Genomic DNA, 25,623 nt, shown 5'->3' on the forward strand with positions numbered 1-25,623 from the left:
GCATAATATGCTCTGCCATTATCCAAGTTTTGAATTGCACAAGTACTGCCAGCAATGGATGTGTTTGTATTTGAGTGGTTGTTTTAGAGATATAATTCAGGGGTTTGTAGGCATTAATGTGTGATCATCTATTTTTGACTCATTTAGCATTGGAAACAGTGAACATAGGAAATAATTGGTATTGTTGGGTGAATATCACAGTCTTCAGAAAAGAAACTCCAACCCAGTGAGATGGCAGGAGATGAGATAGTCCCTAAATGTGATCATATTCTGCTTTTCAAATATTTCTGTCGTTGCTCTCATTTTTTTATATTAGTTATTAAATATAGGACTTTTATATCCCAGTATGGCCTTAATTTATACAAGTTTAGCAGAGTATGGATCAGACACCTTTTCATACCTGATCCCATTTATGTCTTTCCATCTATAATATTTTCTACTCACTAGCAACTGGTAGCATTCCTTTTGCATCTCCAGAGTATCTCAGAAATAACTTTGATTTATCATAGAGTTCTGGCAAATAACTGTGAAGCAGCCACTGTTGCAGTATCTTTAGTTTCTCAAATACTGTCATAATCTCAAGCAGGTGGGGGAGAAGGAAGCAGGCATAATTGTTAGCTGCATTTCTGATTCTGAGACATTCCAGGGGCCCATCCCCCCATGTTAAATCTTTTGGAGGCTTACCTGGCAGCAGGCCTGCCTGACATTGCCACAAGACACAGTGCACAGTGCTGTGACCCCATTTCTGACAGGTCCCCACTCCTAGCAGCAGTCACATCCTTGGCAAGCTGTTTTTGCAGGAGACCCACAGGAATAGTGTTCTGACTGATGTCTCAGTGTCTGTGCTCCTACACATTTTCTCATACTATATATGATATTGTGGGGGAGATCAAGATGTGTGAAGCTTTCACCCTTTCTTGTTTTCCTTTATATGCCAGGTCTGGAATGGAATGATATGTTCTGCTGTCCTAATTGATTAAATGGCATCTATCATAACATAAAGAGATCAAGCAGAATTATTTTTGCTCCCATGTTACCATTTAGAGCTCTCAATTCTTTGCGGATCATTAGCATATCATTTTCAGATGAGCTGGCCAGTAGGTCCCTAAATAAAAATTAGTAGAAAAGATTAGCTAGGAGAGCTAGACTGGTAATGAGTTGTTGCACTATAGTAATGTGATAGGTTTATAGTTCATATCTAGCCCTAATCAGTGCTAAGTGCAAGTTGTCAGCATTTGATAGCTAATTGCTGTTTCTAGGAATTACAGTGCAACAAAATCACTAAAATGAAAATAAAGCTTTTCTTTAGATATGACAATTCAAGTGTTAATTATAAATGCGTGGGTCAAATACACCTCTTAGCTACAGTATATACAAATCAGTTGCACTGAGAGAAGGTTCATGGGCTGTCAAAACCTCTTTGGTCCCTTTTGGGTAATTATTACTTTTTAAAATTTTGACAGTAGTGGCTTTGAAAACAGAAAAGGCCATTTAAGCCCTTTGCTACATATTTAATATGTCATACAACACACAAAAACCCCTTAAACCTGAACTACTGAAGATTATTAACAATACAATGACAACTTGAACTCTCGTAGCAGTCCATTTCTTAATGCTTTTGTTTACTCTGTGTTCATTTTAGAACTGCTGTCCTCACACAGAATTAATTGGATATAAAGTCATAACATGGATCTGAAAAATTATAAGGCAGGAATAATCTAAGCCACTGGATAGGAAAGACTTAAAAGACATCTGTGAGCTGAGATTTTTTTCATTGCACAGCTATATATAGGTGGCTCTAATCACTCCCGTAGTGCTAATACTGGAAATGTTCCGTCTGTCCTCAGTAGCTGGTGGTGGGAATGACTGCTATGCACAATGTTGTGCTTCTAAATTGTGAACCCAGACAAACTGCGAGCAGACTTTTCTCTGACATGGGTGCTGTGAGAGAATTTTAGCTATCTCTTGAGAGGCTAAAGCATACATGGTCAATCTCATTCCTAGTCATCTAAATAAATTTTTAAATTGGCTGTTAAATTGACCATTTCCAATCAGACTTAATGCAGGTGCAGGCCTTTAAATATGAGGTCTGAGCAAGATTCTTGAGACTGAGAGAGGGGTGGGGCAGAAGCAGGCTGGGCCATGAAGCTGTGATGACAACAGTCTGATGCACACTCTGGTTTGCAAGCCAGCCAAATGCCAGCCAGCATCCATGAACCAAGAAGAGAGAGACAGTGCTGCAACTGAAGAAGGTGAGCTAGGTGGGATGTGACAAGGTGGGGTTGAGGGGAATGCCAAGGTATAGAAAATGGAGTAACACAGGACACAAACTCAGGGAAACTAGCCTTCATTTCTTCCTCTGTTCATAGAACAACTTGTTCATTTATCCAGATCCTCACCATTTGAAATGCAATTACATGAATGTATTTTCCTACTGAGTAAAATTCATACAGTCGGCAGACAAACTTCTCTCTAAATTATTTGCTCATCAGTGTGTGGAGGAGGAGGGGAAGAGCTGAGAAAAGAGAGAATTTCAAATATGTTCACTGTTAAATCATATGAATTAAATTATCCATTTAGTGCAATAGCTGCAAAAGTTAATACTGAGATGTTAAGAAAGACTTGTGGCAACAATAATTTGGTATTATCACTCAGATGTGAGAGGAACAAAAAAGGAAACTCTGAGTTGAAACAGCCTAAAGTAAATCCAGACGACAGATACTGTCTTCTCAGATAGTGAACCTTGAAATATTTTGACTGTACCCAAGAGCAGGAAATCTATAACAGACATCTGTGCATTTAAATTCAACCCTCCTTTCAAGATGGGGATACATTTGGACACAACCTTATGGATACAGCCCTCACTCTCTGTTCTATGCAGATGTGGTACCTCATGTCTGGGTGAAAGAAATTTCATCTGTCTAGATCTGAGTAAATACCTGAATTGGTGAACCCTGAGAATTTACTAGTCAACTGAAGAAGACAAGGAGTGGTAAGATGCATCAAGTAGTGAAGACTGCAGAGACAACAGTAACCAGCATCAAAGTGGGAGCTATCAAACTACAGGAAAGGCTATTAGGGAAGTTCTTCAAGGACTAGTTGTAGGAGAGGTTTTATTTGGTGTTATCAGCAGCAGCCTTGGCACACAAAGCAGGAGCATGCTAATCATAGTGACTGCTCACAGAAAGCTGAGAGCCATCATCTGTGCAAGGGCAGATCAGAACATCAGATGGGAGCAGCTGAGGGACCTCAAGGGCTGCAGTAATACAAATGGCACTGATGCTAGGGCTTGCCCTGATGGACTGTTGATAATTTCTGATCTAATCTAGAAGCTCAGCAGCTAGAAAGGAGATGGAGGTGTGTGCTGATTTAGGCATGTTGGCTGATGATCACAGGTGTCCACAGCTAAATTAACAGTGACAAGGTAATGAAATTTGAGGAGATATTAGGAATGACAGCAGAAAATTAGTAATAGTTATGCAAGGGGCTAGCGATTCCTCTCATAGGTGCAGTGCTGGTCTCCCATATGGATGAAGGATGAATTGAGACTGAAGCAAGAACAAGAAAATCTGGCAAGGAGAGTTTTTCACATGAGATAAAATGAAATTAATTTGCCTTGCATACCCAAATAGAGTTAAAGGTTAGAGAGCACATGTGGCCAGGAGCATTCCCATCTCTGGGGAGGGAGAGCAATGGAAACCAAAGAGCATGAGCAAATAGAAAACTAGTCGGCATGCCACTACTAAATGGAAATGTGTGGGGGCAGTGTTAGAAAGCCATAATGTTTTTAAGGACGGGTTTTCTAAATGCTTAAGGAGGATTATATTACTCTCTGTACTGGGTAGGGGCAGGAGCTAATAATTCAGTTTCTTCTCACCCCATGCATCACCTGTGCTTTGATGCTGTCCCATGGGGCTTAGGCTTACAGGACCAAGAAATACATTTCTTTCCTCCTTCTCCCTCTATGGTGGTTGTCCATGTGCTATCTTTACCAGAATGACTGTCTTTCCTCTTGGTCTCTCTGTGTCTCCAGATGTATTGGCCAGGGTTGGGTTGATTAAATGCTGAGGAACTCTTTGCTGTGTCCTTGGGAGGTCACAGCAGGCATGCAGAGGGAATGCAGGAAGGAGGCTGCAGAGTCAGGCTGTAAACCTTTAAAAGCCAATTCTAAGAACGTACGAATGGCTGTACTGATTCAGGCCAAATGTCCTTACAGCATCCTGTCTGGCTAAATTCAACAGCAGATGCCAAGGATAGAGTGTAAGGCTAAAATAAGTACTTTGCCAAAAAGTACTCAAGCCTCAACTATTTTCAGCTGTGGGAATTCCTCCGTATCAGCAGCAGCTTTGTAAACAGAAGTAGGACCTTTCAGGCACATTGTAAATTATTCCAGTCTGAGGCTTTTTAAAGACAGTTAAAGTTTGAAAAGATCTTTTTATGAAAGACTGGTTCAGCTTACCTCTGAAATTTTGTTTTAGTGCTTCCTGGATTTTGAACAGCTAACTTTAAGAGAGATCTTTTTTGTGATTTAAAACTAAATACATACAAACTTCAGTATTGTATATTGCTTTCTGCCACTCACAAATCTGTTTTGACTATCAGCCTTGTGGAGAGGCAGCTGTTAACATGGAAATATTCAAATTTATAGTTGTTTTTCTGAGCAGAATAGATATAATGGGCTCTAAAGCATGTTCTGGTCGCCTCAGGTAAAACTGCAAGCAATTTTGTCACATTTGTTACTACAAATGTAACAATTTGCTAACCGCAAGTTTAAGGCAGCTCCTTTCCTTTGCTGTGTCAGACTATGGGAAGATCTCAAAGTGTCAAGTATACAAGAGCCTATTGAGAATCTTGTTTAATCATTATTACTATAGTGGGCAAAATAAGCAGAAGAATCCATTTAAAGCAGGAGTGAAACTTAAGGTAACATGGAAAATGCATGTACATAATTTTAAATTTTAAATTGCTGCATGGACGGAGATAAATGTATTGAAACAGCCTATCTCCAGTTGGTTTAAATAGAAAATATATATTAAAAATAGTTATATACAAATTTTGCTACTTTTACTTGCAGCACATAGCACTTGCATAGCCTGGAGTCCCTCAGGTTTTATTTAGGTACCTTTGTGAATGAAGTACGATGGAGTGTGAGAGATATAAAAGAATCAAACATTTAGTTTCCTTATGCCTGTGTTTATAGATGACAGAATTCCTGTTCCCTGCACCAGCTGGTAGATTTGGTCCCATGCTGCCAAAACTGTCATCATAAACATGCCTGTGGTTGCACAGTTTAATTTCAATGCCATGTATTTGATGTCAGAAGGGACCGGTTTAGTCTTTGTCTCATGTATCCTGTCACTAAATTTGTACAAACCCAGTTCAGATGCTGACAAAGCTTATGGGAGCTTTTCTGGAGATTTCAGTAACAGCTGGGTTTGGACCATGGTGCCAGTGGATTTCAGTTAATAAAATCTTAATTTTTGGGATTTAACCAAAACACAGGCGCAGGCAGGAAATTTTCATCTATGATCCTTATTTGCCATGCAAGTCACCATCATCACTGCTATTGCTCAGCCTGTCTCATCACATCTCTAAATCAGCCAGTTGTGTGAGTGGTTCAGCCCATCTGTGGATGAAAGTTTTGGCTGTCTGATAACCATTCATTTTTATGTGAAAGGAGTTCTTGGTGTCTCTCCACTTCCTCACCCCACCTGCATTGACTGATGGCAGTACAAATATAGAGGCCAAGGATTTGCAGGCCAGAGAGTGCTCTGTTCATTAGATTCTGCAAGCATCATTGCACATGTGTAACAAACTTATTTTGACCCTTGACTAGTAAAGAAAAAAGTAGCAAATTGAGACCTTGAAGTGCAATTGGCTTCCAGTCCTAGGTTTTTAAAGAAATAGGTGTAATAGACAAAGTCAGCTTTCTTACTCTTCTCTAAAGCAAAAGAACATGTAAAGTTAGCTATCTAAGTCCATGCTTACCCCTATTACTTATCCTGATTTTTAGGAAGATAGTTATGCATGTTGTCTAGGATCTTTGCATAGCCCCTGTACATGCCAATACATTATTTCTAAATGGAAATAATGGGTTTTTAGTTTGGAGATGGTTTGGAGCTGAACAACTGAGGCCAGTGTGTGTCTGCTGGAAATGGGAAATGACGTAAAAATTTCCTCCTTTTTAGAACTTTCTTCACCTGCTTAATTCCCATCCTAGTTAGCAGATCACTTGGCTGCTGCAAAGTTCATCTTCCTTGACAATAGACAGGGATTGCTTCTTTTATCAGGTTTTAGCAGTTTCATGCATCTCTGTGAGGCAATTTGGAACTGTAAGTGAAAAGGAAATTTAAAAGGTATTATACTGACTACCAGAAAAGGAAACATGAGTTGGGACTTCTGACTGTATATTTTGCTTTAATGTTGATGGTTTCATATTTTCATTGCTTTACTTTGGGTTTTGGCAGTTTTTAATCAAGACCCAGTATCATGTAAGTGCATATTTTTTTGCTGTTGATCTAAATGAACAGTTTTGTGAGTACCAGCATCAAGAACATAATGTTTCCAACATTATGTTTCTAACTTGTCTCTTAGTCTGACATCCAAAAGGGTGTAAATACTGGCCAGAAATATTCCTGTGTTTGGGAATTTCTCTCATCTATGTGCTTTCTCTGGTGCTTTCAAGAATTGAATTGAAGGCATTTGTCTTATTCTGTGGGAGCACAAAAAAGATTTCAGTCCATCCACCCAGCTGCTAATCCTCCCAGCATTTACATACACTTAAAATATTCAAACTTTGCATACTATTTTCTCAAACTTTATTTCAATTTGCCAAAAGCCTGGAAGTTTATTGCTGAAGGTGATAAGGCAACCTTGTGTGCAGGTGCAGAGGCAATGTGAACTCTTGATCCTAACTTTCTTTAGGGAATACATCTAATGAGGGTATAAATGAATTGTTTAATTTCCATATCATTAATGGCAACCAAAATCTGCCCTTTTTTTCCTTTTTTTTTTTTTTTTTTTTTTTTTTTTCCTTTCCACATGGGAGTATGTGCACTTTCACTGCTCTCTGCTATAATGCTGTGGGCTGAAGGCTCTAGGAGGTTGACATATAAAATGATAGTTATCAAAATGCGAAATGTTTTGTGGAGTGACCTTCCCAATTTCCTGGAGATGTTATCTATTTACACAAGGAGCAGTGCCAAGTGGAATGGTTTCTAAAATGAAACAGCAGTCAATTTATTTTCAGGTACCACTCCATTTGGGATTGCAATCACAATAACTAGAGCTGCTCTCCAGCACAGGAAACTGGGAAGGTCGTGCTGCCAAATTGTTGGCATCTTGATGAAGGAGTGTAAACTACTGCTGTCGCTACTACAGATCAAATGAGCCTCAGCAGAATGAAGTAATTATGAAATCCTCCCAAAAGATCATGAATATTCATGTATCAATTACAAACATTTAAAGTTAATTTTCTTTTGAGGAAATAACCCTGGTATTTCACCCCTGGGTCCATCTGAATGCTAGCAGCGAAGGCTAGGGCGCTGTTATCTCGCTGCCAGGGCTCCGCAGGGTGTGGCAGCGGGCAGCTCCGCCCGGCAGCGCGGCGGGGCTCCGTGTGGCAGCCAGCTGTTCCCCCTCTGTCCCCACTCCAAATTGCCACGGGGTATGGCTGAAATGGTTCCCGAGCTGCCTGGCGTGAGGGTGAGGCAGGAGTCAGGCCATTGTGGCAGCTTGTTCGCACCGAGAGGGGAGCTGAGGCGGCTGCTGCCCTGCGGAGCGTGTGGGAGCCCAGCCCTGAGACTGGCAGCAGCTCGGCTCAGGGAGGCCTCCTGACAAACCAGCGCTTTCCTTTGCTCTTGAACGCACGTTGAAGAGCCTTGCTTTATTCTGCCCGCTGCCTGGCCCTCGGAAGGCAGAGGGAGCTGCAGGCAGCAGCGCTGGAAGATGCTGAACAAAGGAGTGTGCCCATGCTCATGCAGGGCTGGTGGAAACGCCCTTACTTGGGTGACTGATCTGCTCCTATTCATATCAACCACCCAGAGGGGCTGGTGGGAAGGTGCTTTCCAGAATGTGTCCTCAGCAGATCGTCAGGGAATGTTTCTACACTTTTTTTCTTGCTATGTTTTCCCCTATGACTGCACTATTCAGCTGCATTCCAGCCCTTCCCTTCCCAGCACTCCTGCTGCACTGCTGGGGCACAGGCAGCCCAGGGGAGAGGCAGGCAGGCTCCTAAGCTGTTCCAACATAGCAGCTATGTTCTTCTCATATAAAGCAACTAAACCATACAGATAAGATGAGCCAAACTTGTGGTTGCCATACTACTTCCAAGTAAGGGAGCCAAGGGAGGAATGGGGAGAGAGAAGACATTTTCCTTCCCTTTATTAGTGTAGCTTGGTAGAAGTTAGCTTAGCCAAGTACAGAGTTCCTAAATTATTTAAAATCTGGATCATGATTGATTTTAACGGCAGGATTTTTTTTCTCCTGTGAATCACAGTCTTATTGAGCATGTTTCCTTAACAAGTGGCACTGCTGATTTTGGGGAATCTGGCTTTAGCTCTAACATAGAGTTGCTGAGCCTAATTAGCTCCTTGGATTGATTGAGTTTCTGTTTTTTAGCTAGAATTTATAAGAAGCAGGCACTGTAATTAGACAGACCACTAGGATACTTTTCGTTTTGCTTATCATTGAGCTTTGTTTGGATGTTTTTAATGGCTGCTTGTGAATGCTGTTTGTTTCTGTGCTGAGATTCAAAGTAAAGAGGGGAGAGGGATCCTTTTTTCATTTTCAGTGTAGTCTCTCTGAAATAATCACTGGCCCTCAGCAGAGCTGTGTTCCTAACTACCTCCTCTCTTCCAAGACTTGCACTTACTATGACTTTAAGCTACATCTGGATCTCTGAGCTCTCTTTAGGGTAACACACTCAACTGTAAGTAACTATATATGTGTTCTGTTTGGTATTGCCAAAGTGCAAAGCACACTCAAACCAAACTACATAAAATTCACAGGGCTGAGGAAGAGAGGAACTTCTTTCTCTTGTTGGTTGGAGTATTTGACTGAAGGTTGTGTGACTTCTGCCCCACTGCTGGCACAAGACAGAAATTAGAAGATGGAGAAAATGTCTGTGTGTCTGTAGAGCTAGCGTGGTGGTGCCCAGCTTACAGCTGGGTTGGCACTGTCAGAAACCATGCACTTTTTAATATGTCAAGGTAAAAGTGGAGTTGTGTGACAGCAACAGCTTTATTGCGAAACAGTTCTATTGTGACATCAGTCAGCAAGACCTTAAAAAAGTGAGGAACTTCTTGTCATATATGAATAACAGGGTACTCCTTGTCAGTTTTGTGGACTGTTTAAGCTTCATCAGCTTTGGAGCAACTTTTACACAAAAGTTACAGCTCTTGAATGAGCCCCTTTTATGGTGCGAGGGGTAGCTCCCTGACTCTTGGGAGAAAAAGCCATCTTGCTACAATCTCCTTTCAGGTGGTTGTAGAGAACAGTGAGATCTTCCTTCAGCCTTCTTTTCCCCAGACTGAACAACCCCAGCTGCCTCAGCCACTCTTCATGAGATTTGTGCTCCAGACCCCTCCTCAGCTCCATTGCTCTTTTCTGGATATGCTCAAGCACCTCAATGTCTTTCTTGCAGTGAGCAGCCCAAAACTGAACTAATTTGAGGTGCAGCCTCACCGATGGGTTTCTGTCCTTCTGTCACTGATTTGCTTTTCTGCCTTTAGTAAAAAATAAACAAAATATGCTCTTTTGTGCATCTGCCACATGCTCATGGGATGTCACAGGCACAAGGATTGTTCAGCAATATGAAATTTTCTCTTAAAAGACAACAATTGTTGGAGGAATCCCCCTACCTTTTTAATGCATTTTGTACTAGTACAATTTAAGATAAATCTCATACTTGCAGCAGCACCTTTCTCCTGCTCTTGACCTCTTGACTGCTGTAGTGTCACATCCCTTCCAGATGTGGAAGTTTCCTGGTACTGAACCTGAGCACAGTGTCTACTAATGTAGTCCTTTCAGCTCTCCCTTCCTCTCTGCCATCACCACAGGGCTCTGGCTTGTGCTAGTGCACCTCATACAAGATAACTAACTGCAGTGGCAGTGGAAATTTCCACTATGCTTCATTTTCCCTTTAAGGGTAGTCAATTTCCACCTGGAACAAGTTCATTGTCTCCCCAATGTCTACTTTCACCAGGTGAAGAATTCCCCAGGTTAAAGGTCCAACACCTTACCCATCTTTCTTCAACTGTCTCATTTTGTCCTGCTAACAAAGCCAGGCTTACGTAACTGAACCACCAAGGGCTTTATCTCCCCACCTGGAGATTGCTCCCATTTCCTCTCTCTCTCTCTCTCTCTATATATATCAAAATTATTAACAGAAAGGAAAGACATAACTAAGCAAATTATACTGGTTCATAGTGAACTCAGCTGTTACACACCTGTAAATCTGCTCTTGGGCTTGTGCTTTTTGAGCTATAAACTGTCCTTTGTGGAGATTATTCCCATGTAGTAAGAGCCAAAACCCAATATAGTCTTTATGTGGTTCCTTTGTAATGTAAACATTTATTACTGTGAATAAAGAAGTGCATCAGCTCAAAGGAGCAGAATTAAGATGTTATGATCAAAAATAACTGTCATAGTTCCTGAGATTTTTTTCCTTTGACATATCTCTATAAATAATTAGATTACAAGACACCTGAGGGCATACATCATCTGATGCTGTAACCATAACACCTGGAGGGAGTCAACAACTTTCTCCTTTTGGCCAAGTGCCTAGGAAGACTCTAAGGTGTATGATTAATAGAGAGCACAAACACGCTGTCTTGCACTTCCTAAAGCTTGCTGTACTATTGTATAGACTCCCTTGTGGAATGTTATTATTTCTATTTCTGATGGTACTGCTGTTGTCATTGAATAGCCAAAATCTGCACAGTAGTGGGGTGACAGGAAAGAGAAAACAAAAGAAATATTTGTTATTAGGGTGGAGGGGTGGGGGGGAGGGGGGTGGGCAGATGCAGGAAACAAAACATACAACTGGGTAAATAATTCCACAGAAAAATTGTTATTCCAACATTTCAGCCGAATTTTCCTCTCCAGTATTACCTCATTTTTGTGAAACAATTCTGTGTTAGTGTCTCCCACACACAGAATGAAATTCTGGGCAACAAAAATTCCTGTGAATTTCCTGAGCACAATATTTATTCTTATTGCTTCATTTTCTATTCATGAATTCTATTTTGCAGCCCTACACAAAAGCAATTACCATTTGCCTCCTTTCTATGTAGCTCACTTTGAACACACAGATTTTGTTAAAGCTGGAGGACCTGGCATAGGAAGATCTGGGAAGGCACTGACCATTCTCTACCCCCTCGCCTGGCCTGCCCCTCACCTGGCAGCATGATACAGCAGCCATGCCAAATTATGGCCACGTTTTGCAATTCCTCTGCTGGGTGTCAGTGAACAGCTGCAGGGGGAACATGAGTGGGGAGAGAGGTCTTGGAGGTTAGGCAGAGAGAGTGGAAGATGTTAATGGGAGGAAGAGGGGGAGAAAAGAGAAGTTTAACACTGGAAGAGTATCTAGCAGTGATGCTGGAGAATGGCAAAATCTGGTGCAGCTGCTTAGACCACTACAGGATGAAACTGAGCTCTGCCAGGCTGTTTCGGGAAGGAACTGGGGTATGGGAAGAAGAACAAGCAAAAAGGTTAGATGAGGAAAGCCCAGGATAGATGCTGATAGAAGATTGTAGGATTGTAGGCCTGATCAGAGAAGAGCATGTCAAAAAGGATATGAACACATGAGAGCACAGCTTTTCTACCATGCGTGAAAGGAGTGTGTTACACCCAAATCTTAGTGTTTTTCTACAAGTAGCAAATGCTAGACAGCCCCCTGGTAAATTTTGAGTCATTGTCTCCTTCTCTACTGCTTGTCCAAACAAAAGGTGTCAGCCAGCCAGCTGCTGCTAGCTAATTTAGAAACAGAGGCTATTTTATACACAGGAATGTTCCAAGCTTGTTGGTGTCTCGTTGAAGTGTAATGACAAATCCACATGAAATTACATAAAATACATATAGTAAGTGCCTTTAGAGCCTAAAATCAACTGCTATAGGCTCGGGAAATGTCAAAATTAATGGGCTATGTGTATTGTGTTGTCCTTTCAGGGCTCTCCCTCCATCCCAAAATAACATCATTTTTCAAGGCAGATAAAGGACCTGCTTTAGACATGAATCAGGACTGTACAGTGCTGTGATCATTGTCAATAAACATATGGAATGGAGGACTGTGGAAGAGAAGGGAGATAATCTGAAAGGACCAATACCACCCTCAGACTAGTTCTGACAATGTGTTCCTAAAATTTTTAGATGGGCTACTAATTGTATGTTCCTGTTTTTTTGGGTATCCTGATTTGAGAACCAGCTGCCCCATTTGCTCTTGAAGATAAGTCAAAGTTAGCTGTACTTTGAAGACTGTAATGATCAATACTCTGAAAGATCAGTGCTTCACACCAAACACCTATACTTAATGAAGTCTTCAGTGATTCAGGTACTATCAGAGGAATATATGCCTCACCTCGGGGGATTCATCAGTTACTGCATTGATGAGCTACACGGGGAAAATAAAAAATTATAAAGAGCCTCTGAAGAAATCGGTCATTCAGGATTCAGAACAGAGTTTGTGTAGTCCTAAATAAGGCATAAATCCATACATTGCAAGGCAAGGATTAAAAGAAAGATTAAATAAATTATGTTTCAGTGGGCACTGTTTATTCTGTGCAGGGTTTAAGGCAGGGCTCTAGTGGAAAAATAGCATCCAGTCACAAAATTAAAGACTTTGACTAAATGTACATGGGCAACTGGGATTTATGCAGTGTCCAAGGACACGTATCATGATATTATGTGCTTCATTCTTCAATGTAAGATTCTATGTTGTTTGAAGTTGAATATAATTAATCATTCATGAGGAAGGGAAATACAGATGTGTATAAGAGGAGCACAAAGATGTACATCTTTCCTTCTTGCTGAAAGGAAGATGTACATCTGAATGAATTGAGGCTTTGTGCCTGGCCGTCTGCACCTCTGTACAATACCTGCTGACATATATGTAGAGATACCTGAATTTAGTCTCCTGCACACAGGGCTGTTGCCTCTGGACTTTTCCAGGGCTACAGCTTTGCATACTTTATTTTTTGTTTTTCCCTGGGTGGGATATATATAAATAATATTTAGTAGTTTATTTTCTGTAGCCATGTTTGTATAAGAAGCTAGGCAAGAAAAGGTTTACAAGTAAAGGAAATGTATTTTATTAGAACAAGTGATGTAGTTAGAAAAGATGAGGTGACTTAAGTACTGAAAAGACTGCAGAATTGACTTACTGATATACAGCCTCTGGAGTCTGAAATGTGGTATTCTGATCCCACCTTCAATTTCACATGTGTTTTATATCCCCATAATCATGCTGGTTTGGGGTAAATTTCCTAAACTGTGAAATCATTAGTGTATGGGATAGAAATACATTTAAAATGAAGACAGGTATATAATATGGAGTCATTGTGTTGGTCTGACCTATAATTTTTATTACTTTTGGAGCAGAACAGAAATAGACTATTAACATTCCTGAAGTTCTCTTATTTGCCATGAAGACATTGATGCATTTCACTCTGCTGCCATGAGAAATCTGGGACCTTCTGTTAGCCAGCCTCTGCTTAACACAGTGAGAAACATACACCTGGGAGCAGCAGGCTCTGTAACTTTCTTCAAAATTTTCTGTGTCTTAGTTTAGATAGTAGAGCAAGAGGATCATCAAAGGTCTTGCTTCTCAAAGCCTTTCCAATGCAGGCGTGCAGACCTCTTTGTAAAACTTCTGCTTTCACAGGAAAGTTTGCAATTTCAGATAACAGACCACAAATGACCTAATGAAATAATACATAGCCTTTCATTTTTTTTTTTTTTTTTTTCAGGTAGAAATACCATGCCAGCACTCAGAAGAACAAAGCATCTACTTTGTGTCTCACACTGACTGCCAAGCAGATTTCAGTGAGACATCCAGAATGTTTTACCAGTATTTTAATTGAAGAGGATAGAGTGGGTTAAAAATTAGGCCACACATTTTTGTGCCTTACATTTTCTTCCATTTTCTTGCTTTCTTTCCTTCAGAAGTTAGTAGGTGAGAGTTATTGTGAGACATCACTGAACCCTGAACAGCTGAACTTGTTTTATGACAATATCTGGATTTGACAAAAATCTTTGTTTGGTAACTTTTTCCCTCTTTATGTTATTTTTCAGTGTACAGTAGTGATGCAAGGCTGGTTATTTTTTCTGAGCACGAGGTGAAGTCGAGAGTCAAGATGTAGCCTGTGCTGAGTGAACAAACTCTGAAATTAGAAATCAGTGCTAGCTGGGCATTTTACTGCTAGGGTCATGCTTTAATCCTTAACAAGTCTGCTCTTTAGTTCCCATCCATGTCAGAGGATGAATTATAAATATATATTTCTTCAGTATCATTATTCTTCTTGCAAGTGGGCATTTCAATACAAGGCAGGTGGTACAGTGTTTTTTGTATTCCTAATGCATGTATCTCTAGGAGACCCACGCCTCAGAGCTCATGCTGGCTGCATGGGTTATGTATTCTCAGGAGACCAACATGTTTAGAATGTATTCTTTTGCACTTTCCTCTGTCATGTCATGTTTTGCTATGATAGAAGTACTGGCAAATGAAATGCTTGTTATTGATTTCTGTGGAAATGTTAATAATTTTTGTGTTACCCTGCATTGGAGTGGCAGTAACTGATGTACAAAATTTGACATCTTAATTATTCCGTGATGGAAAAGAGGGACACTAACCTGAGACACAGCAGCCTATTACCTCTGGATCTGTGGATTCAAAGCAGCCTTAGGTCACAAGTGAAATGAGTGTGGCTGTCTCAGTATAGTCTTTATGGATGTTTGTTTGCTTCTCAAAGACACTAGATGTGTTCAATGTGTCTGGAGCAGATGGAAGCAGAAATCCTCAGACAAAAAAAAAAAAAAACTTTATTTTTAATATTTCTAGTCAAGCTGAAATTGCAAGTATGAGAAGCCTCAGGAGATGAGAACCCTCCAGAGCCATTGCATCAAAATATGCAGCCCAAATATTGTAGTTTATTCAATAAAAAAGAGAGGTCCAAGAGTTTTGGTGTTCACCCATTGGTCCCATCCAGTGGCCTAGCTTCAGTTCCCAGCAGCTGCAGCTTTACACGGAACTCCTGTGAGCTGGAAATCTCAAGCGAGTGAACAAGGACACACATGCACCATAGGTAATATGCAGATATTTAACAGTGAGCCCCAAAAATTGGATCCATAGCCACTGACAGTTTCACCATCATTACAATAGTGAATGCAATCCCTTTAGTGATAGATAAATATCAGGCTGTTGCTGTCTTTGTTTCCAGCTGTATGTAATCATCATCCACAACCTTTAGCACAGAGGAGACACTCTTCAACACAATGCCATTTCCCAAATAACCATCCAGCTGAGTATACACCATAGAGCTAATGGTCTCTTTAAAAATTATATATTGTGCATTTCTGACTACAGGATTAGATGGCCACCTCAAAAGTATTATATATGCATCATTATTCTGTTAAAATTCATATTCTCAGTCCAGTCACAGACAGCCCCACAATAAAGCATCAGCATTTCAAAAGCTATCTGATGCTGAACAATAGAGTAAATGGCAAGAACATAAAATTTGATTTCTGCCTCGGTGAAAGAAAAGATCTAATATGAAAGAACAATTGTATGAAGCTTGAAGGCTTTATTGGTTTTTATTTTACCAGCATCATCCAAAACTGACTTCAGTGACTTAACTGTTACTAATATTGAGTTACCCAATGCCCTAGGAGGCAAAAAAAAAAAAAAATTGTGTTCTGTAATCTAATCCAGTACCCTCTTGTCCTCCAGAGCTGGGCCAGGGTTTGTCTGGGCACTGTGCACTTCAAAAGAGCATCAGTTTGATGTTTGCTGCTGTGGCTCCTTAACAGTGCTGGTCTGCATCTCTCTGTTGACAATGGTAACAGTGGAGAAAGGACTGAGACCAAAAGGAGAAAGAAAAGGGGAAGTGGGAAAAGAAGTTTGAATTGTAGTCCAGGGTCTTTCAGCATGCTCAGCTGCACAAAGTAGTGCAAACCTGAGGAAAGAAACTAATTAGGATTCCATTAAAAAGAGGAGAAAATATCTTGCCATGATCCAAGTTGCACCAAAGCGAAACCTTGCTGGCTGATGTAGCCTTAATTCATGTTATTTTGCAGGGACAGCAAGCTGACCATGTTGCTCCGAGAGTCTTTGGGGAACATGAATTGCCGCACCACGATGATTGCTCACATTTCAGCCGCTGCGGGCAACTACGCTGAGACGCTCTCCACCATCCAGATTGCCTCAAGGGTCCTCAGGATGAAGAAAAAGAAAACTAAGGTGAGATGATGCGTTACTCCCTTCTTATAATGATGGAGGAAGGAGGAAGAATGATCCTTCAGTGGATAGAATACCATGTAACAAAATCAGTAATCAGTTCCAAAGTGTATGGGATGTATATACCCAGTCCTAGGCAAGTGTCAGCATGCAGTATCAGAGGAGTAAATGCTTCAGCTTCAGAGACATAGGAGTAAGTTCAGACACATATGTTGTAGCAGGTTTGTAAGATGACCTTGTTTTAATAATATTGCTGTCAGGGAGCATTTATTTTCCTTTATGCTCTTAGTGCTAATGAAATAATGAGTGAAACTGCTGTAGAGTTAAAGAAAATTTGGGTTAATTAAGCATTAGATTCAATATGCTTCTCAGAGAGAGTGGAAGAAAAATAAAGGCAGAACAATTGTGTCCAGTGCCAGCATTGACCACTGTTTTATTCCCACTGCTTCTAAATATGGGTGATAGATTTTCCAAGAAGTAGAGTGAAGATAGATTATATTCATTTTCATGTTAGAGAGTTATGGTTGCTTTTGTGCAACTTATGGTGTGAATTGGGCAGAATGAATGAATTTTATACATTTAATTTTACTTGGCAGACTGACAAAAGCTTTTTTTTTTGTCAATTGATTGAAGAGAGACAAATGAAGTGTTCAGTCCACACACCGTCAGAGCACTCTGTCTCCAGAGACCTCTGGATACACATTATACAATTCCACACACTGGTAGTATGTGGTCATATGTAATCAGTTTTTTTGTTCCTCTTCAAATACACAAATGTACACGCACACACAAAATAAGCAAAGCCTTTGCCAAATACCTGATTTCTTTGGCCAGGCAAAGGGACATAACTTAGTCCATATTTTTAGTACTTTTTTCTGACGTCTTATGATTTTGAGTGGGACTCAGAGCTGGGGCTTTGGGTCCTTCATTGAACATAGCTATGACTTTGATCCAGGGCTGTGGATAAGCAGCTTCAGAACTTTGTGCCTTAGTTTAGAGATTTCCCAGTTCATATGTGGCCATGAATTTTTTGTGTTTGTCATTTGTGCAAGGAGCAGCTTGCAATGCTGAAATGTCAAAGACGTCTCTCTCTCTCCCCCGCCCTCTCTCTCTCATGTTGCAGTACACATCAAGTTCTTCTGGAGGAGAGAGCTCTTGTGAGGAGGGCCGGATGCGAAGGCCAACCCAGCTAAGGCCTTTCCATTCTAGAAACACTGTGGACCCAGAATTCCCTATTTTGCATTTATCAAGTGATCCTGATTATTCATCCAGCAGTGAGCAATCGTGTGACACGGTGATTTACGTTGGCCCCAATGGCACTGCCCTTTCTGACAAGGAACTGACAGATAATGAGGGCCCCCCTGACTTTGTTCCCATAGTTCCTGCTCTGCAAAAGACCAAAAATGAGGGCAGGTTGGAGGAAGTTAGTGAATCAGGGCCCAGCACATCTGAAAGAGACTGCCTGAAGTGCAACACCTTTGCAGAGCTCCAGGAAAGACTGGATTGCATAGATGGCAGTGAAGAGACCGACAAATTTCCCTTTGAAGAGATGCCTGCTCAATTTAGCTCAGACCAGATGTCTAAGTGTGCTGTCTCAAGCCAGCTGGCAGAGCTTAGCCACTTACCAGAGTCAGATAAGGAAGATATCATGCCAGAATGTCAGCATCCTGATAGAGAAGCAAAGGAAAATACAAACACAACACCCAGCAAAGCTAGGAGAAATTACTCCCCTATTCCTTCTGGAGCTCATAGCAATCTTTCAACTCCTTCTTCTCCCAGGAGTGTAACAGGCAGCTCTAGTAAAGAGCTCAACTCTTGTCAGTTAGCACACAGCACCAGCTTGCAGAGCAGCAGAGAAGGTCTCAACACTTCTGCATTTGTGGAAGGCAAACCTCGGCCAATGGGTTCACCCCGGCTTGGCATTGCAAGCCTCTCAAAGACATCTGAGTATAAGCCACCAACCTCTCCTTCCCAGAGGTGCAAGGTCTATACACAGAAAGGAGTCCTGCCCAGCTCCACTCCCCCACTAGCTCCCCTGTGTAAGGATGCTGCCATGACATCTACCGAATCTTTATTACAGCCAGAAATCCGGACACCACCTGTAGGCATGAGCCCTCAGATTATGAAAAAGTCAGTGTCATCCAACAATGGGGATTTTGAAGAGACCATTCTCAATGAAGATGGGCAACAAGGCATTTCTCCAGAATCCAAGAAGGAGATTCTGAGCACAACCATGGTGACTGTCCAGCAGCCATTGGAGCTGAATGGAGAGGATGAGCTTGTGTTCACCCTTGTGGAAGAGCTGACCATTAGTGGTGTCCTTGACAATGGGCGCCCAACCAGTATCATCAGTTTTAACAGCGACTGCTCTGTGCAGGCTTTGGCCTCTGGCTCTAGGCCAGTCAGTATTATCAGCAGTATCTCTGAAGATCTTGAATGTTACTCCAGTGCAGGTCCTGTGTCTGAAGTCAGTATCACACAGTTCCTTCCTCTTCCAAAGCTGAGTCTGGATGACAAACCCCAAGACGATGGCAGCAGGCGCTCATCCATCAACTCATGGTTGAACGAAATGAGCACAGGCAGTGACGGTGAACATTCGTGCCACAGTTTCATAGCCCAGGCATGCTATGGGCATGGGGAAGCTATGGCAGAGCCCCCTGTCTCCGAGTTTGCGAGCACCATACAAAGTGCGAGCATGATTTGTGTAAATGACAAACAGAAGTCAGTGACTGACAACATGCTTATAATGTCGGAAATGGGGGAGGAAGCTTTCGGCAAAGTGCCATCCATCAAAGGCTGTAAAATATCAGCTCTAGGCAAAACTACTGTCACAATCAAAAATACAGCAAGTCTCAGCAGCTGTGAGGGCTACATCCCAATGAAGACGAACATTACTGTGTATCCATGTATTGCTGTTAATTCCTTCAAAGTTCAAGACACTGATTATGCTGTACCTACTGTAACTGCAGACCCAAAGGCTGTTCATCCCCATGATGGGAAAGAATCCATTGAGAAGAAGGTTATCAAATTTGAAGACCCTTGGTTGAAGAGAGAAGAAGATGTTAAAAAGGACAGCTCCGGGAACAGTGATGGGCCAAGGCCTGATGCAGTTGCGGTTTCAGCCAAGCCTGAGCACAGCACAAAACAGTCCTCCATGGACAGGTTTAGCAGCAGCAGTGGAGACACCTCTATTTCCCCAGGATCTGACAGTTTAAAAAGGATTGTGGATGGGTGTGAGGTGGCAGCATCCAGATCTGCAACCCAAAGCCCTGTTCATTTCAGTGATGGCTTGAAGAACTGTAGCCTCCCTCGAGGGCTCCCAAAGGCAAGCAAGGTGGAGGAATCTGACAGTCATCTCCATCCTACTTTTACTGACAGCAGTGGAGTCAGTTCTCCTGCCCTCCTCCCCTTTTCTAAGGCTAGCCTTGACAAGAAAATGTCCTCTCCCAAACACTGCATACTCACTCGTCCCAAAGGGACCCCTCCTCTGCCACCTGTGAGAAAGTCAAGCTTGGATCAAAAGAACAGAGCCAGCCCCCAGAACAGTGCAGCCAACAGCACCACAAGCAGTCCTTCCAGCCAGCCTGTGTCCTTCCTGGCCAGCTTCCCCGAGGAGCAGAATGCCAAACAAAAAGGCCCTGGCATAGACAGCAGCATCAACAACAGCAGCAGCAAGCTCTTCAGTGCCAAGCTGGAGCAGCTTGCCAGCAGGACCAGCTCCCTAGGGTGGTCCACAGGAAGCCACTATGAGTGTTTGTCACTGGAAAGAGCAGAAAGTCTGTCCTCTGTGAGCTCCAAAACGAGCCCTGGCAGAGACACCACCATGCCTAGGGCTGGAAGGACCCTCAGCCGCAGTGCCATGTCCTCACCCACCAACTCAGGCCTCTCTCAGTCGGCAGGTGCCTCCCCAAAAGCTAGCCAGTCAAAGATCTCAGCTGTCAGCAAGCTTCTACTGGCAAGTCCCAAGGCCCGCAGCCTCTCTGCCTCTGCCACCAAAACGCTCAGCTTCTCCACCAAGTCTCTGCCTCAGTCTGTAGGGCAGAGCTCCAGTTTGCCTCCAAGTGGGAAGAACATGTCCTGGTCAATGCAGTCCCTCAGCAGAAGCCGGGGCTCCAGCCTTGCTTCCAAATTGCCCCTTCGAGCTGTCAATGGGCGGATTTCAGAGCTGCTCCAAGGGAGCACCAGTGCCAGAGGAGTACAGCTGCCAGGAAGCCTGGAGACAGAGGAGTGTGGGGGCCTGCTGGGAGATGAGAAGCCAGCTGTTCACATGCTGCCTTCACCTTACAGCAAGGTCACCCCTCCTCGAAAACCTCACCGCTGCAGCAGCGGCCACGGGAGCGACAACAGCAGCGTCCTGAGCGGGGAACTGCCCCCTGCCATGGGGAAAACAGCCCTCTTCTACCACAGTGGGGGCAGCAGTGGCTATGAGAGCATGATGAGGGACAGCGAGGCAACGGGGAGTGCCTCCTCAGCGCAGGACTCCATGAGCGAGAACAGCAGTTCTGCCAGTGGCAGGTGCCGGAGCCTCAAAACCCCAAAGAAACGCTTAAATGCAGGTGAGCTTGTGGTAGTGGGAAAGAGGGATACAGACCAAAGCAGATTAGTATGCAGGGGGTAGGCTGGCCCTAAGGGTGAGCTAGTTAAAGACAAGTTCCACCTCTTAGCTGAGAAGCAAGGACATGGTAAGTATCCAAGGCTCTGCCTTTTTTCATTTTGGAACATTCACTAATCCTGTGTGGTTGTGGTTGTATTGCCTTTGCAGTGGTGCCTCCTCCTGAACTCTCACTTTGGTTTACTTCAAATGAACAAAAAACTGGTTAATATTGCCAGTGACAGTCACATTCAAGTATTTATACAAATATACTTCTGGTTTAATTCCAGAAAGGTGCTTTAATATGATGTTTCACCAGCCCAAGACCAGAGTCTTGCTGAATAGCTGTATCTTTTGTGAGCCTGTTTCTGCTCCTTGTGTGCTCTGGATGCCCAAAGGTGCAAGATGCCCTACATCTGAAAACCACTGTTGAGTTCCTTCTCTCCACATGGGAGATGGAACACCATGCCACTTGAAAGATGTCATCCTGTACCTGAGACTCTTGCCTTTTGCGTTGTTGCTCCTTTCCCCAGAAATTTATTTATAATAAATAATAGGTAATATTAAGAACAATATATGGAAACTATTGCACTGAAGCATTTTCAAATCTGAAATTTTTTAGTGATCATGGAATGGATTGGGAAGACTTTGTTCAGACATAATCCCTAGTAGCTTCACACTACATCAGGATTTTAATTAGATAGCTGAAGGTGCCTGGGTCCTTCGACCTCTGGGCACGCCAGAGTCGGGTCCACAGGAGCCGGATAGCAGTAAAGCAGCTTCCTCTCAAAGGCGGGATGACACTCAGGCGGCTTAGTTTCCAAGAGGGTTTATTGTAGGAAAAGGCAGGTTGGGGAGTGAAGGGGAGAAAACCACACTGGAAGGGAGCTCGCACTGAGAGCCCCAAATTGAGGGCAGGGTGAGGATTATAACTGTGGCAGAGAAGGAGGGTCAGGGTAGGAAACACCCAATGAGGGAACGGTTCAGGGGTGGAGTAGAGGGAATGATGGGGTTACAGCCAATGGGGACAAGGGGAAGGAGTGGTTACAGGGAAGGAACCAATGGGGGTACAGAGAGCGAAGAACTTTCCAGAACTAGGGGAAGGCTTACTTAATGATGGACAAGAACAAGGGGAAGGTATAACAAAAGATTGACAACAGGGGAGGCAGGAAACTACACACTTGTTACCTCCCATGGTAGTTCAGGGGGACTGTCTCCTAAGTCCCCTCCCCCAGATAGCATGTCTCCTGGGTCATATCAAGAATCTGTGCAGGTACCTCTTTCTATTACAGCAAGTTTCATGAAGTTGCAGAACAGGGATGGGGACCATTTATGAGCTGATCAGTTCACATTTTTCCTGGATGCCTTTTTCCCAACCTGTAGTGCAAAGCCTGCCTAATCTACTTCTGAAAAAAATTTAGGTTGACATTGGACCTGGTGGCACAGGTATGGAATATCAGTAGCTACTTATTCTACAGTAGCTGCGTCTTTCCAAAATGTGTTTTTCTCATAGCATTCCTAATTCACCAGCCATTCCACTTGCTGCGATACTCCACTTTGGAATTAATTTCCAGTGAACAGAGTAATGCATAACTCTCTCTTTATGCTCTTGACTGTGGTAGCAGAAAGAACATGTGCAGCACAGATATGCTATAATAGATACTGCTATTAAAACAACATCCATAAATGCAGAGCTGATTGTACCTGTTCAGAGGGTGCATCTGAAAGTGATCATTCAACATAATGCAAGCCCAGACCTAATGACTGAATAATATTTTTGAAGTTAACTTTGCATCCTCTGAGAAAATCTCTTTTCCTAGCCCTTGAATTAAATGGTACTAAATTGATTTTCCTCTTTCTGAGGAGCTTTGCCTCTAAAAACCCCATTCAAATATAAACTTTTTAATAATAACTTGCAAGAAACAGAAGGATGATTTCTATCTTGTAAAAAAGGAAAACAAAGCTGTCCACAAAGACAGCATTTGTGGGTGTTTACTGATAGCTTGATTCTGTCCTGTGGAGAAGCTGCCAATCTAATATGGGCTTTTTCTGCAGATCATTTAGATGGAAAAGTTTATCAATTACTGCGAAAAAACAGGCAGCTGTGCAGATGAGGGAACAGATTAGATACTAGAGAATGTTCCCCTTACTCCCCCAAGGGAGATGTTTTACAAGAAAAGTTGTGAGAAAACTTCAAGCAGAACCTCCAGATTCTTTAGACTTCAGAGTTCATCCCCAAACTGAATCACTAAAGGACCAATATTTGTTTACTCTGATGCTCACAAAATTGCTTGTTTCATTTCATTTCTCTCTGCTCTGATAGCACATTGGAGGCTGGACAATGTTGGAAATGCAAGTGACAAAAGCATTGTTTTTGTGATGTGACAAGTTTTATATCTGTGTGTTGTGTTTTATACCAGGACTGTATTTTGGCTCTCAGCTTTGGCTTTTGATAAACCCTGTGCAGGACTGAACATTGTGTCAGTGGTCATGAAAAGAGGGTTATGAAGGAGAGATCTGTTTGAGACTCAGATTTAAGATTGTTCTTGTAGCAGTCTGGAGGACACACCAGGAAAGAAGAGGCCTTGAGCCTATCTGGTAGAACATTGACACTAGTTTGTCATGCAGTACAGGTATGCAAAATTATCAAGTGATGAGGTAAGTACGAGCCTTTCATTAGCAGGGAAGATAAGGAGTCCTAGCTTTGCTGCTTTTTTTACTGCTGTGTAACTTTTTCCCCAAAACCACCTTTTTTAGCCAGCCAATAAATCAATCTAATTGCTGATGTAAGGTGGTTCCTTTCTCCTTAGTCAGAAACATTGCAATTATCTGTTTGATGCTGGACATGAAGCTCTGGGCTAGAGGGTTTTTAGTGAAGGGCCTGTCTGTGTCCTTGGAAATTGCCTGTCCTAGTGGACTCAGCATAGCCTGGCACACTGACCTCCCTTAAAGTAATTTACAAGGCTTTTCTCTTAATTTAGCATGTCACCTGATGTGGAGAGGTTCTCAGTGTATCATCTCTGATGCTTTATTTTTGAGAGTGATTCCCTATATCAGCAAGTAATTCCTGTATTGTATGGAATGACTTGCGTATTACTGAAACCAGGGCTTTTATGGAAATTAAAAACTCAATCTTTACTACTATCCCTATTTCTAGCAGAAAACCACTGCCCAGAAATTAATCAGGCTTCACTTTCATGTAACCCAGCTCCTGTTTGCATTTGGTCTGGCAGCAGTGAAATCATAATTCTGTTTTGATGTGTTTGATAATAGTATAATTTTTCACATGTCAGCAGATTTATGATGGCATAAAAGCAGGATTATTACTTCAATGCAGGAGAACATGAAGGAGGAGTTAAGGTATAAGGGAGAATAGAGCTGTTCGCAAATGTATTTTTATTGTAAAATGAAAAAATATGAAGTTTTGTAATCTTTCATCCTCTGTAGCATCTCCTTTCTTATAGTGTGAGTGTTATCTTTTAAGGAACACTTTTTAATGAAAAAGCTAGCACATAAAGGTTCTGAGATCTTAAAAGACAGATATTATTTTAATATAAAGTGTCAAGAGCATTGGACCCTTCCTGATTTGCGGTCACAGATCCACTGTGCTTTAATGGATATGGCACTATAGATATGCTCATTTCAGGTCAGGCAACCTTGTCCACTTTATTTATGATTATTATTAACAGAAATGCTAGCTGTCAGACATGATCAACATGAATCAGCCCAAGGCCCCTGTAAAAGGAGCTATAAAGAGTCTTTAAGAGAATCACCAGAAGATCTCGCAATTACTTTTGAAGTTCTGACACATTGGAGAGAGATAATTTTTTTCTTGAGATTAAGATCCTTTCTTTCAGTGCTCTTAAGTGCATTATTTGTATGTGTAGGTGCTTCTGCCTTGAATGTCATACATGAAGCATCAGACCTACACTGACAGCTTTTGAAGGATAAAGTTAATTCATATCCTTCACTGTTAACCTTAGGTGAATTTTTGGGCTCTGTCTGGGTACCTGTACAGTTCATGGACAGTGCAGTACAAAATCATATATGTACAAAATTAGAAGAAAATAATAATAAAAATATTCCTTTTGCATTATGGTACCTATTGAAAAATCCTGTCTTTGCTTTGTGAAGCATGTAAACCTTTCCCCTGAAGCTAATCTATGCATTTAATAAATATTCCCATTTTTCTAACATCTAACATCGGTTCTGTAATATGATGTCAGCATATATTGGCCCAAAGTGACTGTGGCAGAACAAAACTGTTTAGCCCTCTATGGTTGTACATTTCCAAACTTTGTATAGCTTCTCTTTAATCCACACTGTGATGTAAGTATTATTCCAGACCCCATTTTACAGATGGAGAAATGAAGGTAAAGATTGTTGCTGGCTTGCCTAATGCCCTCAGCCAAGTGAGAGCCAGATCCAGGGTTGAATTACAGGCACCCTCAACTCCTAACCTCAACCACAGTTAACTTTGCCATACATCCTCCTCTGCCCTTGCTGAGCAATAGAAAACAGAGTTCCATTTGTTATTTTCTTTTTGTGACAGGCCCTTCATCCTTCTGTGCCTGCAATC

The 25,623-nt window shown here is 42.0% G+C and overlaps 1 protein-coding gene across 1 annotated transcript in view; it reads left to right on the plus strand.

Moving 5' to 3' along the window:
• The window catches only part of KIF26B (kinesin family member 26B), a 202,814-nt gene that overhangs the window by 158,955 nt on the left and 18,236 nt on the right, over positions 1–25,623 (plus strand). Inside the window, exons 9-10 of the mRNA XM_021550443.2 lie at positions 16,294–16,456; positions 17,577–21,009. Of these exons, the coding sequence (XP_021406118.2) occupies positions 16,294–16,456; positions 17,577–21,009 (3,596 nt within the window). The remainder of the gene's footprint in view (positions 1–16,293; positions 16,457–17,576; positions 21,010–25,623) is intronic.

The sequence above is a fragment of the Lonchura striata genome, chromosome 3, assembly GCF_046129695.1.
Source record: "Lonchura striata isolate bLonStr1 chromosome 3, bLonStr1.mat, whole genome shotgun sequence".
Taxonomy (NCBI): domain Eukaryota; kingdom Metazoa; phylum Chordata; class Aves; order Passeriformes; family Estrildidae; genus Lonchura; species Lonchura striata.